The sequence below is a fragment of the Balearica regulorum genome, chromosome 5 (genome assembly GCF_011004875.1).
Source record: "Balearica regulorum gibbericeps isolate bBalReg1 chromosome 5, bBalReg1.pri, whole genome shotgun sequence".
Classification (NCBI taxonomy): domain Eukaryota; kingdom Metazoa; phylum Chordata; class Aves; order Gruiformes; family Gruidae; genus Balearica; species Balearica regulorum.
In genome coordinates this window covers 60,579,816-60,595,154 of record NC_046188.1, presented here as the reverse complement: position 1 = coordinate 60,595,154, position 15,339 = coordinate 60,579,816, and the positions used below count along the sequence as shown (strand labels likewise).

Sequence of the window (15,339 nt, the reverse complement as noted above, 5' to 3'; positions counted from 1 at the left end):
CTTTTTACAAGGGTACCTACTAAACACTGGAAGACTTGGGCAGCATCCATACAGTTTACTTGATGTTGATTCCCATAATCAGGCTATAAACAACTTTCTGTGAGTTCCTCTCTACTAAGTATGTTGTCTTCAGTCATCCATATGGAAAGAGGACAAAAACCAAAGTGCTTAAAAGCATTTCCAAAGGATATCTTGCTCTTTTTGATGCATAATTTTTCAGCAAAACTTTCAAGTATAACTTCCCATTTCCTTTGGTATACATCATTCTCTTGACCCAACACAGCCAAATGGAATATTGATCACTGTGCCATGTATGACCTTGCACAATATTACTCATACTTTCAGATGTGGTGCTTCCCACAGTCTGCTCTCTTCTGCCTGCTCCCCAGGTAGGAGCTGATACCCTTATCACACACAGCTCTTACAGTCCCACTTAGATTTTCCCTTGGGGATGGCAGCTTACAGCACAGGGAAAAAAGAAAGATTCTCTGTCTTGTGAAGACTCTTCCACTTCATCCCAAACCATTGACAATTTACTCTTGAAAGCCCAAACAGAAAGATTAAACTGTGTTCCCCCACATTCCAGAAACCCTCGACAAGTAAGCCCCATACCCTTCGTTTCTAATGACAGCAGTGCCTACGGCTCAGCTCACAAAAGCAGATTGCCTCCTTGCAAGCCTGATGTTGCAAGAATATCACCGGATTGCAAAAATGTTTATGGGTAGATTTGTTCATAATCTGAGTAATTTAAGTAGCAACTTTTGAAACAGACACTGTATCTTTGGACCTTCATTTTCTTCACTTTTAACTGATTGCTCAGCACATGCTTGCAGCCTGCCTTCATGCATGCACTGTGCCATGACATAATACAGTAAGCAATCACAGGATTGCAAGAATGTTTCTAGACAGATTTGTTTACAATCTAAGAAACCCAAATAGTAACTTTCATAATAGGAGTCCTATCTCCAGTGCATTTTGTGTATGTTGCTGTGAGACCAAAAAGAAAAAAAAGAAAAAAAACACAAGAGTGTATCTTTGTGCAATGATTGCAATAACAGATGAATAAACATGCAACCTGATACTTCACATCTGGTATTTCATCACTCCAAATACCTTATTCGCATTCAAATATATTTAATACTGTGGAAACTTTATAAGGTAGTGATGTCTTTATAGAGGCAGTAACTTGCATGGAACTTTTAAAATTAAAAGCAATAGTAAAACTAATTTGTAACACGTTACTGTATTCTTCATAAAGCTAGTTACCTTGCAGTTTCCTAATAGAAAGCCAGAAAGATACCTAATAATAGCAGTTAGCTACAGAATCACACAAGCCTACAGAATAGGATTTCTTTTGCTGATGTACTAGTTCAAAGTTCAATTCTAATACTCAATTTATACAAGGTGCTTTGGAAACGAAGACTATTATTACTCATTGTACAAAAATTCTATCATCTGGGCAGAATTTTTTATGAAAGTATCATTTTCCCTTTACTGTCATGGTAATGCAGGCCAAGAGATTTTATGCATGACCTAATAAACATATACAACAGTTTTGAAAGGCTGCTATGCACCTTCTCTTGTTAATTAGTTCTCATTCTTCTCTGTAAAACTAACCACACTACAAAACTTCCTTTTTAAATAATCATTAATACACTCTTAAGTAGTTTTGTTGCAGAGATTAATACCTCCGATGCAAATCACGATGACTAATTTCGTTCGTAATTGAAGAGCTATTTACAGGTCTCAAAAATTAAGAACAAACTATTTTTTGTCTTAAAGGCAAAAGCCATCTTTGCTACCTTGGGGCTAAGCTAGCAATGCTGATAGTAACATGTTCGCAGGCATTACTACACTTGTTAGCAACTTATGTTACTTTGGCATTGTCCCTGGACCTGCACTAAAGTTACATCTTGCTATAGCTAAATTTCAAGAAAGAGATGAAAACATGCAAACAGGGCCAGATTCATTCCCGTGGTAACTCCGGTGACTTCAGTGTTACACCAGGGATAAAAGTAGGGCTGCATTTCACAGCAGCTTTCATTCTTGTAATCTTTTCCAAAACACTCTCCCAGGAGCAAAGACAAGCACAGGCAAATATCCTGCCAATAAGTGAGTTCACAGGAATTGCTACGAGTAACTAAACTGTCAGCAGTAAAAGACCAACAACTGGAACAAAGCACAAATACAGGACAGCCAATGCCCTCTAATGGGCTAGAGTTTTACTATGCGCTGGATAAACAAGGACACAGAAATTCATCGTAACTGAGAAGGATGACAAATTATAGGGTGTCCCGCTTCACACTAACAGATGATCTTTGCGCTTTAGCAATACTTCTTTTGAAACAGCACAGGTGAAAAAAATTCTTGCCGATACCTTGCAAGACAAATGAAAATCTGAGTCAAGTCTTTCCTCCGTGGTCTACACTCAACTGCTTCCACAAAGAGAGTGAGCATCAATTCATAGATGTGTTCCTACACCCTCCTTCACACTTTTGCATTTATTCCCCTTCATCTTTTTTTTTAAATTTATTTACCACTAGTCAATACTGTACTAGGAGGAAAACCAAAACTGTAAGACCACCACAACGACACACACAGAGAAAGGGGGGAAAGCAGTGGCAGATAGTGCTTTCCTGCAGAACCCTTATCACTGGTCCCTCAGCCTTACAGCACACTCCCTTTCTCTCAAGAATTTCCAAACTATGATTCCTGGAATTTGCCCCTCTGAACCAAAGTGAGTGTCTTTGCTTCTTCTTACCCAATCATTTCCTACAAATTTAAAAACAAGAGTTTCATTAAGCTTTTATTTTGTTTTCTGATGGTTTCTTCAAGGAGCCATAACCCTGTACTGGCAGCAGGGTCAGCAGCACCCTGAAATGCTCCCAGCCTTGCACAGGTCACCACTTCGTTCATACAGACAGGGCCGAAAAAGAGTCAAGACTTCCCCCTCCCCAGCCACAGGGCCCTGCAACCCTTTTCTGTGGGGGTAGGATGGAAAGTCTTTTGTTCTCCTCCTCTTCTGGTGCCCTAAAGTTACTTTTTTGGGAAGGCAAGGGGAGAGGAAAAGGCCCTCCCCTCCCCTTCCCTCCTTCATCCAAGATCGCAGCTGTAGAGGAACAGCTGAAGCAGTCCAAGCTGCCCAGAGAGGTCACAGATGTCCCTTGGTACCGCTCTGCCAGCGCGGGCCACGCTGTTGCTGCCCAGGTGGCACTGCGGGCAGGTGCCCCTCAGCCACCCACCCCGCACGCCCCCTGGATGCCAAGGCCCCCAGTCCTGCTTGAGCAATCCTCCGGGTCCCCCGGAGCCAACTGCCCAGGAGCCTGTACACAGCCCTCTTAGAAACGCCACTTTTAAGGACGATTTTAGACCACCACAAAGAACAGTGAAGAAACTCTGGCTTCTGCTTACATGAATGTCGCAAAGCTCTCATTAAATGAAAGGCAGAGACTTAAAATATTTCTTCAAGCAAAATCTCTGCTCTTCTCAAAGCATCTCTCCAAAGACAAAAAAACCCTACAATTGCTTAACTTAATCCACACAGAGTGATCATTATATTTGCCTCCATAAAGATCACATTTGTTCTAGTGCCTATATCTAAAGGTAATTTCAGTTCAAAAATGAAATGGTGCTCTCTTGACCTTTTGTCTTACACGGTTCATGAATTACTGACACATTACAATATCCCCCAACACTGTGGAAGCTTAGTGATATTGCAATGTCTCTCTTGTAAGTGAAATAAACTTGGTATGCCACTAAAAAGCATTAAATTATTTTCATTATGCCACACAGAATCTAAAACACTTACACTGTTTTGATTTCAAAATCCTTGGAGAACAATTATGCTCTCAGGGCCATAAGACTCTATTAGAAAGTCCTCAGAAACCTAGCATGGTTTCAATAAATCCTCAAACACTACAAAGCAGTTACTCAGCTTGAAGAATGAAAACATGAGTTCATCCACTGCAAAGTCAGGATGTAAATTCTGCTCATACAGTACCCTGCACTTCCTAACACATTTTTTCCTTCCCAATCAGGGCAACACTTTAAGTCAAGTTTTCAGCATCATGCACGCATACCTCCTATTTCAATTGAAAAGACACCATAGTTGATTTAGGATGAGCATAAATATATGAGATGTGCATATATGCTTATGGTGTTACTAGTTAGCAGTATTAATCAGTAATTAGATATGCATAAATAGTTTTCTACATATTAATTTAACAAATGTTAACATTCAGGATTAGAGAACCATTAAATTAAATCAGTGATTGTCGAAATGAATGGATAAATATGTTAATTTCTTTAATTTATACAATGGCACAAAGAACGCTTCAAAACACCAAAAATCAGATTTCAGGGGTGATTACTGTGGTTGCACGGATCCCGATTTAAAAAATGCAGCCACCCTTATTTTGGCTGATGAGGCTGTTCAAGCCTAAGTAGAGCTTTTGAGCATAAATACACAATGAGCTTGTTTGTATATACACGCTTATGTCCTCCTAGGAAGAGCACAACCTTCTAATTAAGCAAATCATCTCCCCTTTCCAAAGGAAAATAACAACAGCAAAACGCAATCAAAACAGGCGGAAACGGGTGAGAAGGAGAGGACAAGAGAAATTATATTCCCTTGTGCAGGGAGAGAAGGGGAGGGGGGGGAAAAAGCAAACACCCAGGCAGGAAACCGGGGCCCGGCAACTTTCTGCCAAGGGCAGCTGAGATGCTTCACCACAACTCTCTTTTTCCAGACTCGGCGATTCGTGCGGCCGCCAGGGTCACATGGCAGCTGCGAGGGGAGCCGGAGGGGGGCGGGTCCCGCCCCGCCGCCGGCAGCAGCAGTGTCCCTCTTTCCATGACCTCAGGCTCGGGGGGGAGGTGCGGGGGCACAGCTGGTGGCAGCTGCAGCACCATCTGCTCGGGGCTGCGCCCCCGGGCCGGCCGCTCCCCGCCGCTTTCCCCCCGCCCTGCCTGCGGACAGCCCGGCCAGGTAGGGGCAAGGTCGGCCTGTGAGCGTCCTCCCCCCTCGAGGCACAGCGGCTCCCGCGTAACTAGAAGCCGCGGCAAGGGCTCCGCCGCCCGCAAAGAGGGGTTTGCAAAGTGGAAAAGAAAAAGGGACGGAGCGAGAGCTCGGACGAAAGCTATGGAGGTCCGCATAGTGCGTGCAGACGTCAGTATCCCTCCGCGGAGAGTGTATTTATGGAATGCTGTCAGCACGTCATCTGATTTATAGCCGTTTGCATGGAGGGAAGGGGAAAGAAAAGGAAAAAAAAAGAAAAAAAAGGCACAAAAGCACCCCTAACTTGCCTCTTTCATCAAGCGGCTTCTGAACGCAACAAGAACTTTTATCGCTTTGCTATTTAATATTGCATATTCTGCAATGTGGTCACACAGACTGTATTTCCCATTTCTCTTTCTGCATCGTTTATTGAAAAATAAAAATGCTTCAGGGTTTTTTTTATGCTCAAGGAGTGACACATTTAAAAGCTTCTTTTAAACATTTCCATTCAGCCACAGCACAGCATTCATTAAAGACACAATTCTGCATCAATATTGCTTCCTAGTGCCAGTGGTGAAGGCACTGGTTCAGACAATCCCGAGCAACGCGTCAGCCCAGCTGAGCTCCCTCAACTTCACAGATTTCTTCAAGATTTACTCCAAAAGTACCACAATCAGAGCCAAGGATTTTGCGTAAAAACAAGCTGGGCTTTACAGTTCTCACTGGGACAATTATTTCCAAAGGCTAAATATGTACCACTTACCATACATTTTGCCTTCATCTGATAAGATGATTTTCCTCCTCCCACATGGTGGATAGATAGCTAGAGCCTCCTGAAAGCTCTGTTCAATGTCAGGGCTCCAGACACCTTCTGCATCATTGTCAATAGGTTTATCTGCAGAATCACTCATTCTTTCAATATCTTCGGCAGGACTCTCGCTGCCGCTCCAGCTGCTGGGCTCAATGGTGATGGCTGGGGTCTCCAAGCCTAAGCCTGGAGTCTTAAAAGAAATATACCTACAAAACAAACAAACAAACAACCCCAAAAGGCATTAAAGACATGGAACTTCAGGCAAACATTTCTATCTACTTCTGATACTATGATTACAGCAGCTGAGCAGTAATGCAGTCAGGCAAGCATGGGAAGTACACAGAAAAAGTAAAAAATTAATAACTGTTCTACCTCAGATCAGCAGAGGTGGAGCGATAAGGTTGTCAGAAGGGGAATTCTTTACCGCATATTTTCTGTGTACAATTATGTCAAGGCATAGAGCATCAGGTTATTTTTCACAGAGAGTCAAAGTGGGTCTTAATACTGGGGAAAACTCTGCAGCACATGACACATTTCATCTGCTGAAGATTTGCACCGTTAAAATAAGGAGCCAGATCCTCAGGTGGGGGGAAATCAGCATACTTCCACTGGCTGGAAGGGAAGCACACCAATTTATGCCAAAGCGACCACCAGAGCCTAAAACCACTTAAACCTAAAAACAAACGCAAAAACCTATTGCTCACATTCATCCGGATGTCAGTGGAGTAAACGGAATTACACTAGCAATGACACAGCTCAATGCGATTAACTGGAAAAGGCTGTAATTTTCAGATCTTACCCAAATAAATAATACAATCAGAATCTGAGCTACATACAAACAGAAATCTGTCAAATTGTAATACCAGAGAAAGGAATTACAAGGAAAGATATATACTTTGCCTGTTTTAAAAGGTCTCTGTCACAGAACCATAGCAGAACAAAAATTACAAGCTTCAAGTTGCTGAATCAATTTAATAAGAAATAATTTAATATAGCTGCACCTGCTCACACCACCAGAGCTGCAGATCTGTCAGTGTTCCTTTTATATTTTTGAGCGAAATACAACTCTGCTATAAAGGCTTGCTCCAGGCAAAAAAGCTGCTATACCAGACCAAATTCATCTCTGGTGTAATTCTTCGGGAAGTCAGTGAAATAACACCAGGAACAGATTTGGCTCAACATGTCTAGGCATAATGCAGTTTTATTTTGAAAAATGAAGAAGTTTGGTGACTCTAACTGATCTAAGTGGATGGCAGTGTTCAAACACGCATGCATGAGCTGCACATGCACTTAAAAATCCAGTTAATTGGCTAAACACTCAAAAAACCCTAAACTGCAACATTTTTATTCTGCTGGGGGAGACGAAAGTAGGCCCTTTCCGCATGCAGAAGAGAGGAGCTTCCCCTTCTGCACACCTCCATCCTCATGCTGATATGCCTCAGTGGGGTCTCAATACATCGTAAAATAACAGGTGACAAGCAGCAGAACCGCATTCACCCCGCAGACGTAGAAGGGGAGGCCATACATCGGACACCATAACAGCTCTGACAAAACAGCTTTGGGCTGGAGAACTGCCTGAAAGAAGAAATATTTACAGCAGCCCTCACCTCAACTAGCCAATCAACCAATCACCAGAGATAACCAAAACCTGATAGTCCGGTCCCTCAGAGGCTACAGCGCCTTGCAAAAAAACAGAGCTGAAACTGGAGAAACAGGGAGTAGTCTCTCAGGCTCGCTAACCAATGTTACCAGTCTGATGTCCAAAGTATGGGGTATTTCCACTTCTTCAGGCTCTAACAGGAGCTCGGAGGGATCAGTACATGCACAATGGACTCCCATTTTCCTTCCTTACATGTCTGTTTCTACAAAGAGGCATTTCTTAACTTCACATCGGTTCGAATATGCAGCACAGCTTATGAAAATGTTAGTGCCTACCCACCAGTAATCTCAAGGCTTATCAGTGTCTCAAACTTTTAATAACTGATAATGAGGGAGCAGATGGATTCACAGGGAACCACACGCAATTGATAAGTGAGTGGGAAGTCTGGCCACATATACCACTTATTGTCTGGGAAATCCAAAATGTACAATATTTTTCAAGTCTCATCACAGAAAGGGAGATGTAAACCTTTATGAAACATCCTTCAGAATTCTCAGAAGGCCGAAGGGTTGATTCAATCTTTGCACGATTTGGACATTGTATGCAAGGTTTAGTGAAAACATAAACACACCAATACTGGGAAAGAACTGACAAAAACAATCATGTCCACTTAAGCTTTCAAATACAGGGGGAATTTCAGGTAAATGAGAGGTAATTGAATGTTGACTGGGATAATTAGGGGGGTTTCGGTTTTACTGCCACAGTGCAGGGAAAAATGGCTACTGGAGATTTTATTGGCCTCACATGATCGAGTCCACGGTTTAGTATTTCACCGGAAGACAGCACCGAGTGGGACTGTTTGCTGGGTCAGTTCTTCAAAGGTGACTCAGGGAGGGAATCTTTCCCCTCCCCGATCCCGGGCACGACGGCATGCAACACGCAGCACAGCCACGGGGATCTTTTGCTCAGCCCAGTCACCCTCTGCTTAAAAAATCTGCCACAGTCATAGCCTCAAGTCTTATTATCGTCCTATAAACCAGCCCTCGTTATTACATTATGCTGAAATAATAATTAAAATGCACACAAGGAAAACAGAGAGGCTCTAAAGTAATTAATGTTACTTGATATTCGTGTTAGATCTTGCATTGTGTTTACTGGTGAATTTTCACTAATGTGCTATCTCCCTTCCCATTCCTTTTTCCCTACTTGGATATTATCTTCAGGCGTTAGTAGCTACTATTCCAGCCTCTGAAATGCAAGACAACCAAGTGTTTCTTCCAGAACATCTGTACAATAGGGGTGGGGAGCAACCTGCTGGAAAAAACCCCTCTTGTACTGAAGGTTGCTTTCAGTGATTTCCATTTTGGTGAACACTGACGCTGCAGATCAAGCTAGAGGACCAAGGAGTAAAACCCCTTGTATTACAACGACTAAATGGCTCCCTCTTATTTCAGGAAAATAATGAGCTACTCAGTTAATAACTTCCAGCTCAGCTCTACATATCAAAAGGCAATTCCACCTCCTCCTTAGCTTGAATTCGAAGGACCCAACTGTGATGAAAAATTTCAGACCTGTGATGCTGGAGTTCAACGTGATTATCAAAAATACAAGCTGTCAAAAGATGAGCTTTGTTGCACTTTTCTAATGAGCTATCTCATGTGAAAAATGTGGACTTACAGTCCAATTTAAATTTATAAAAAAATAAAAATAGGCAAGCCTTCCATATATTAGCAAACTCCGTATCTTACAATACCAACTTTCAGTGGAGGAAGAGTTAATCTCCTGGAGGCAATTAACCCCTCCACTCCTCAAAAGCAGAGCTTGCACACGTGACAGATCAAGTTGAAGAGTTCTGTATTTGCTTTTTATCATGTTAACTTTTAGAGAACCAATTTCCTGCTTGTACTTTCTGTTGACAAAATTAAAACACCTCAACGCTACCCAGAAAACCAACCAAAAAAACCTCAAAACCTAAAAAAATAAAATAATAATAATAAAAAATTTCCTCAAAAACCAAAACCAGATTTTGGCTAACCTTTTTGTACTTTCCAAGTGTCCAAAGCACACTTGCTGCAGCTTAGGAGGTCTCCCTTCAGTTTCCCTTTTAACACCAGTTTCTCAAATTTATTTCAAGACAGCTTTCCCTGTGCATAAAGCTCTCTTAGTTGCAAACCTGAATGCATCTTTTTTGCAGTTGCTTTCTACTCTCTCCAGTTAAGTCAATTCTAAGTATATCTGGTTTTCTCATGTAGTTTTTAAGACACTTTTTCTATGCATGACGAAGGTATGTTCCCCCCCTCAAACAATGCAACGTTTTCCATTTAGGAATGGAGAAAGTATTAGGGACAATACTGGATTTTATAAATATGTTTTATAGCTAATCCATTCAATACAGCTTCATGAGGTACAAGATATGACATTTTCATTATGTTCACTTGGTAGAGTAACTTGAAAAGTTACTTTAAAAACTCAGAGAAACAAGGATACCTATTGTCAGAGCTGATCAAATCAATGAATTTAACTAAAACCAAATTATAGTCTGCAACACCTTATCAAGGGAATGATTTCTTTGCTTGCATAAAGCATTCTCATATGCCTTCACTTTATGAGCAAGGCAAACCTGGACTTGCCCAGAAAGTTGCTGCTCACAGACCAACAACTGAGATCAATAGCTCTTCACAGGAGTGTAGGACAAGTGCAGATTTAAGGCCTTGATATGTTTCATATCCTTTAATACTTGCACAATGAACGAACGTGGAAACATTGTCTTCCAAGAGTCATCGGAGCTGAATCTTACTTTACAACATCCTGCACAAGTTAAACCGTTTTCTCTGTTCAGTTAATTTACTTTCTTGAATTTCAGTGTACGGGTGCCAAATGGTGCCTTCACTGAGGTATCACTTGTATATGTACATAACCACTGGAAGAGGATTAATACTCTGCAGGTATCGGTGCGGGAACGTGAGAACGACTAAAACCACATCTTGGTTCTGAAAGAAGTCTGAGAAAAAATTATTATGTCTCCCCAGTTTTCTACATTCTATCTGCTTGAAGGGGATCAAGTGCAGATAATTTTGAGATAACTTGCAATGACACCTGCAAGAATTTGCAGATGAGAAAGCATCAGTGTAGTTATCCACACTGATCTTCTAGTTATGAATGGCTGCAGAAGGCTACCAAATAATTCTTACAACCAGCCCAATATTTCTAAAACAGGTCTTTCAGAAAAATCTTAATTCTTGAGGTAAAGATTTCGAGTGTTGAAGTGGTAAATTACACTTTTAAGAATACATTTTATTTTTAGTTTGTGAACAACATCATCTTAGCTTCAGTTATATAAAAACAATGGGACCAAGAATCCAACAAGCTTTTCATAAACATCAAGATGATAATGAGCAGAAGAGTAAAAACCAACTAATTCTGAATTTGCAGATGGCAAATTTTCTCTCAAGGCTTGAAAAGTTACAGGCCCATGGGATTTTCCTTCTGCTTTGTTCAGCAGTGCAAATCCACAGCTGGAACACTAAGGCTTCAGGAAAGAACTGCTGGAGAGAATCCAGAGGAAGAAAGTTATCAGATCTAGAAAACATGACCTACCAGGAAAGGAATTAGGTTTGTTTAAATTTAGAGAAGACTGATGTGAGAAGATAACCAGTTTCAAATAAGGAAAAGGTAACAGCAAAGCAGAGAAGCAGCTCTCGGCCATTTCTACCAAGGACAGGACAAGAAGCAAGAACTTAAGCTGCAGCAAGAAAACCGTGGTTAGGCATTTGGAACACAGTTCTGACCCTACAAACAGTTGCACACCAGAAGCGATCACAGTTTGGGGTACTGGGGCACTGCTGGGGGGAGAGGTGTTGTTAGGAACAGGTGACACAAATGTTTCTCAGGAATGATGCAGCTACGCTTAGCCCTGTCTGAGGCAGAGCAACAAACTAGATGATGTCATGAGGCTCAGCAGCCAAGACAGAGGGAAACCTGCAGTGGGAGCACAGCCTTGACTAGCCATGGGAGAACCCAAGAGACTTCATAGATGTCCTAGTGATCAGACAGCTTTGTCAGCTGCAGAGCAGGAATCCAGGGGAAGGCAGGCTTCCTACCACCGATGCCCATGAAGCTACGTGTTCCTTCGCTCTGCATGGTTTCCTTGCACAGCTGCTGGGCAGTCTGCTGGGTGAACATCACTGGCAAAAGCCACCTGTGAAGTAACTCATCAAGACAGGCAGGATGGGGAGGGAGAACAAACTGTCAGCCTGGGGAGAAGAGGGCTGCTTCTCCTGCTGATGGTCTCTCTGGGAGTCTTGAGAGATGAGGCTGCCTCGTCCCCAGCCACCCTGTTCTCCTTCCAGATATTTGTCAAACTGCCCAACACGCCATACCCATCTGGATTTCTCAAGCTCGCTCTGCACCGATTAAAGTAAATGTGGAATTGTTGGAAAGCTTGAATTTTACTAGGATTTTATATTATCCCTAATAGAAAGTTAGTGTAACTCCCAACTACAATAAAACAGTGCTGCTATTGCTATCAGTACAGAATTCTGCAGGTCTCCATGACGGTTGGATTTACTCCTGAAGGAGGAAATCAACGGGAGTCATGGCATCTCCAAGGGCATACAGAAAACTGCTGCTGACTCTCCCTAACAGAGCACCCCTAGAAAAAATGCCAGATAGGAGCCTTCTCCTGATCTAAAGCAGCATATGGCATTGTTAAGTATTAAAAGTGGAGCTTTTTCCAATAAAAAACAAGCTAAAGTTTCTACTTTGCCAGTAAAAGTATCTTTGCAGTGCTTATGCAAATCAAGCAATATGCTCAAGCCTTTAAAAAAAACCCCACTTTTTATTTAAAAACAAATTCATACTCTGGATTCTGTAGTTGTAATGTGTAAGCATGTATGGATTTTTCTGATTCTTCGAGGTTTTCAAATGGCATTACTTTCAGGAAAATACTATATATATTTTCAAGCCATTTTATATATAATTTAGTTTTATGAGGAAAGGATATAGCACAGTACAAAGAATAAAAATTTAAATCATCTACAGAGCATCCAATGGCAAAATCATTAGGTTAAAATGACTTTATATTGTGTTTTTGTTACAAGGTCTACTTATCAGCAATTATTCCCTCTAAGAAGAGGGAGCACCAGGAGAGAGAAGCCGCCCATTTCTAGGATAAAGTATTCCTTTAAAATTCAGCCAGACTAATTCAGCCATTCACTTTTGCCATTGAAATGAAATAAAAAGAGTTTTTCTCTGACTGCATGAACACTTCAAGGAGAAATTCTGATGCTGTGCTTTTTGGCAAATCAAATAGTTGCATGTAATGATGCTTCCATGTACTTCCTATCATTCATATAAACTAGTTCTGTTCTCCTAGGATTCAAGTTACCATTTCTCACTTGGGATTCAACCTATTTACTAACTGCAAGCTACTTACTTCAGATTTGTCTTTGGGATCTGTGGAGGAATAACATGATCAGTTCAGCTACAGCTAGAGAGCACCTGTGAAAAGCAGCACAATGTTTTTTTCTGAAGTGAGTGCGTTATACAGTGAGAGAATTCAGGCGTTACTTTCTTCCCTTCAACTACCGCACTTAGGGTATGCATAAAAGTAGCAGGAAGACAGACAGTGCCATGCCAGTGTATAAAATACCAAACCCATGTAACTTAACATCAGTAAAGTGATAAGTTTCCTTCAAACATAACTCTGTAATCTGCTCATCTGAGAAGACTTACATGTGTATTTTCACAAACTGTGAGGAAACTTACTGAACAAAGAATTACTTAGATCTGCAAGAGTAGGCAGCATATAGGCCCAAATGTGAAATTAGGATTATATGAACTATTTCCAAAAAGAAACAATGCATTCTCCTTGAATTGCTCATTTTTTGCTTATAGAAACAGATTACTCAGCGAAGAGTGGGCTGATGTTAATACATGGGAATTCTTCCCTTCACAAACAGCTTTCGTCTCTCTGCACTCTTTATGCAACTGAAAAGAGTATTTCGTACCACTCTGAGGCCCTATTTTTTTTTTCCAAAAGCTGCTTTTGTTTATATATAATTATTGTTGTACGGATGCTGAGTCATTGATTCCAACCCTATTTTCTTTTCCATTAGTTTTAATTTCATGCAATTAATAAAATGGTTCATCTTCTCAGTGGGGAAACAACTGGATTCTGACTGTGACTACACCACGCTTGCGGGCTCCATCAGCTTTGTGCTGGCTCACCAGGACGCCTTCTGCGAGCAGCTACAGCTTCAAACCATCCACAACATCTAGCTAGTGCCCAGCAATCCAGCATGCAAAGTGCTTTGTAAGGCACTACACATTACTTACTCATGGTCCATGGTCTGCACTGATTACCAAGTTATCACTGGGTAGGTGAACCCTAACGTACCAGTTGTGAATCCCTGTCTCATTATGGTCACAGCTGTTTGAGAAGCAATTCCTTCCTCGTGTGATACTGAAGCAGTCACATTCATCCTAGGTGCTAGTGCTCATTTATGCCCAGCTGGTTTCAATTGTAAGGGTGTTCCTGGGATTTAACCCAGCTCAAATACTGCATTGTGGTGGTAACCAACAAAGATTATTCTACATATGACTTGGCACTCGGTGGAATGAAGAATAGCAAGCATCGTGTCTGACTTGCATTTGCTAATTACCAATATGAAGCAAAGGAAAGGATAAAATATTTACCAGCTCTCAGAAGGAGAAGCCATTCTTCTTGCAACTGCAGGAGGCGACTGTGCAACAACCCAGATGCTGTGCTCTGCAGTGGGAGCTGAGCCTGCACCTACTGTCACACAACAGGGATGGCTTGTGAATGGCAACGGCAACATCTATTACCAGTGTAATGCCATGGCGTGCTTACCCAGATGTACTCCAGCTGTGACTTTTCTATGGCAAGAGCTGCTACATTGTGAAATGAGGATTATTAATATTTCACCTATTTGCCAATTATTCAGCTTTTAGAAAAATGCTCTGTGACCGAGGGGGGTCTGCCCACACCTGGGGGGCTCTGCTCCCAGGGCAGGTGAAATGGCTGTAAGAAACACTCCCCAGCCCCAAGACCTGTAAGTAGAGGCCACAGTGTAGTCCCTCAGGGCAAGGTCTGCAGCCACTGCTTTGCTTGGGGCATGTTTACAGAGCAGTTTGGCAGTTCACTATAATTCACTCCACTGCCAACACATGCAAACAGAAAATAAAAACTACTACATGTAGCTATCAGGACAATGGGCTTATTTTACATACAAGATTGGAAAAAGGGACACAAAAATAGTTGCAGTTCTTGCTTCCATCTAACAACTGTCTCTTCCTTGAATGCTTAAGTTCAGTCACCCAGTGGAGGCTGAGGCAGGGGTTCAGCCTGCACAGTCTCTGTGCCTTCCCAGTGACTCCACAAATTATGAATTACAGTATAAAAGCCCAAAGAAAACAGACGCTGGCTTTCCTTCAGCTCCAGTGATGTTCACCTCTCCCTATCCCTCCATACACGTAACTTTGGCATCCGGACCTGGATACAGACACAAACACCGACTGCCTTCGGAGCTAGCCATCTTCTAATGGTGTTTCAGTCCTATCTACCTGAGAGTATGTGAATAATGTAAACGCAGTCAGTCGTTTTCATATGTGCCAACAGATAATCTCTTCTTTGTAGTTTGTTGTAACTGCCTTCCCACAGCATCCCTGAGCGTGACTAGTTATTTTTTACCCCAACAGACAAACTATCAATACCACATACCAAGTACTATAAATAATACAATTAGGTACATGCTTGATTTCTGGTGTGTTACTAGCTTCTTGATGGGACCATGTATGATCCGCTGCTCACACGTGACAGACCAGGCAGCAAGTTGTTCTGTCCAGATGTAGCCCTGAAACCTTTTGCTCCCCCGATTCCTTAAGCCTTCACAATTTTATTGGGGTTGCCAT

General features: G+C 41.8%; 1 protein-coding gene across 7 annotated transcripts in view; it reads right to left on the bottom strand.

Moving 5' to 3' along the window:
- The window catches only part of TEAD1 (TEA domain transcription factor 1), a 163,497-nt gene that overhangs the window by 103,084 nt on the left and 45,074 nt on the right, over window positions 1-15,339 (bottom strand). For all 7 annotated transcript variants that reach the window (XM_075755206.1, XM_075755207.1, XM_075755208.1 and 4 more), the window contains exon 2: window positions 5,760-6,013. In XM_075755206.1, coding sequence (XP_075611321.1) covers window positions 5,760-5,907 — 148 coding nt within the window. In that variant the 5' untranslated portion in view covers window positions 5,908-6,013. The remainder of the gene's footprint in view (window positions 1-5,759; window positions 6,014-15,339) is intronic.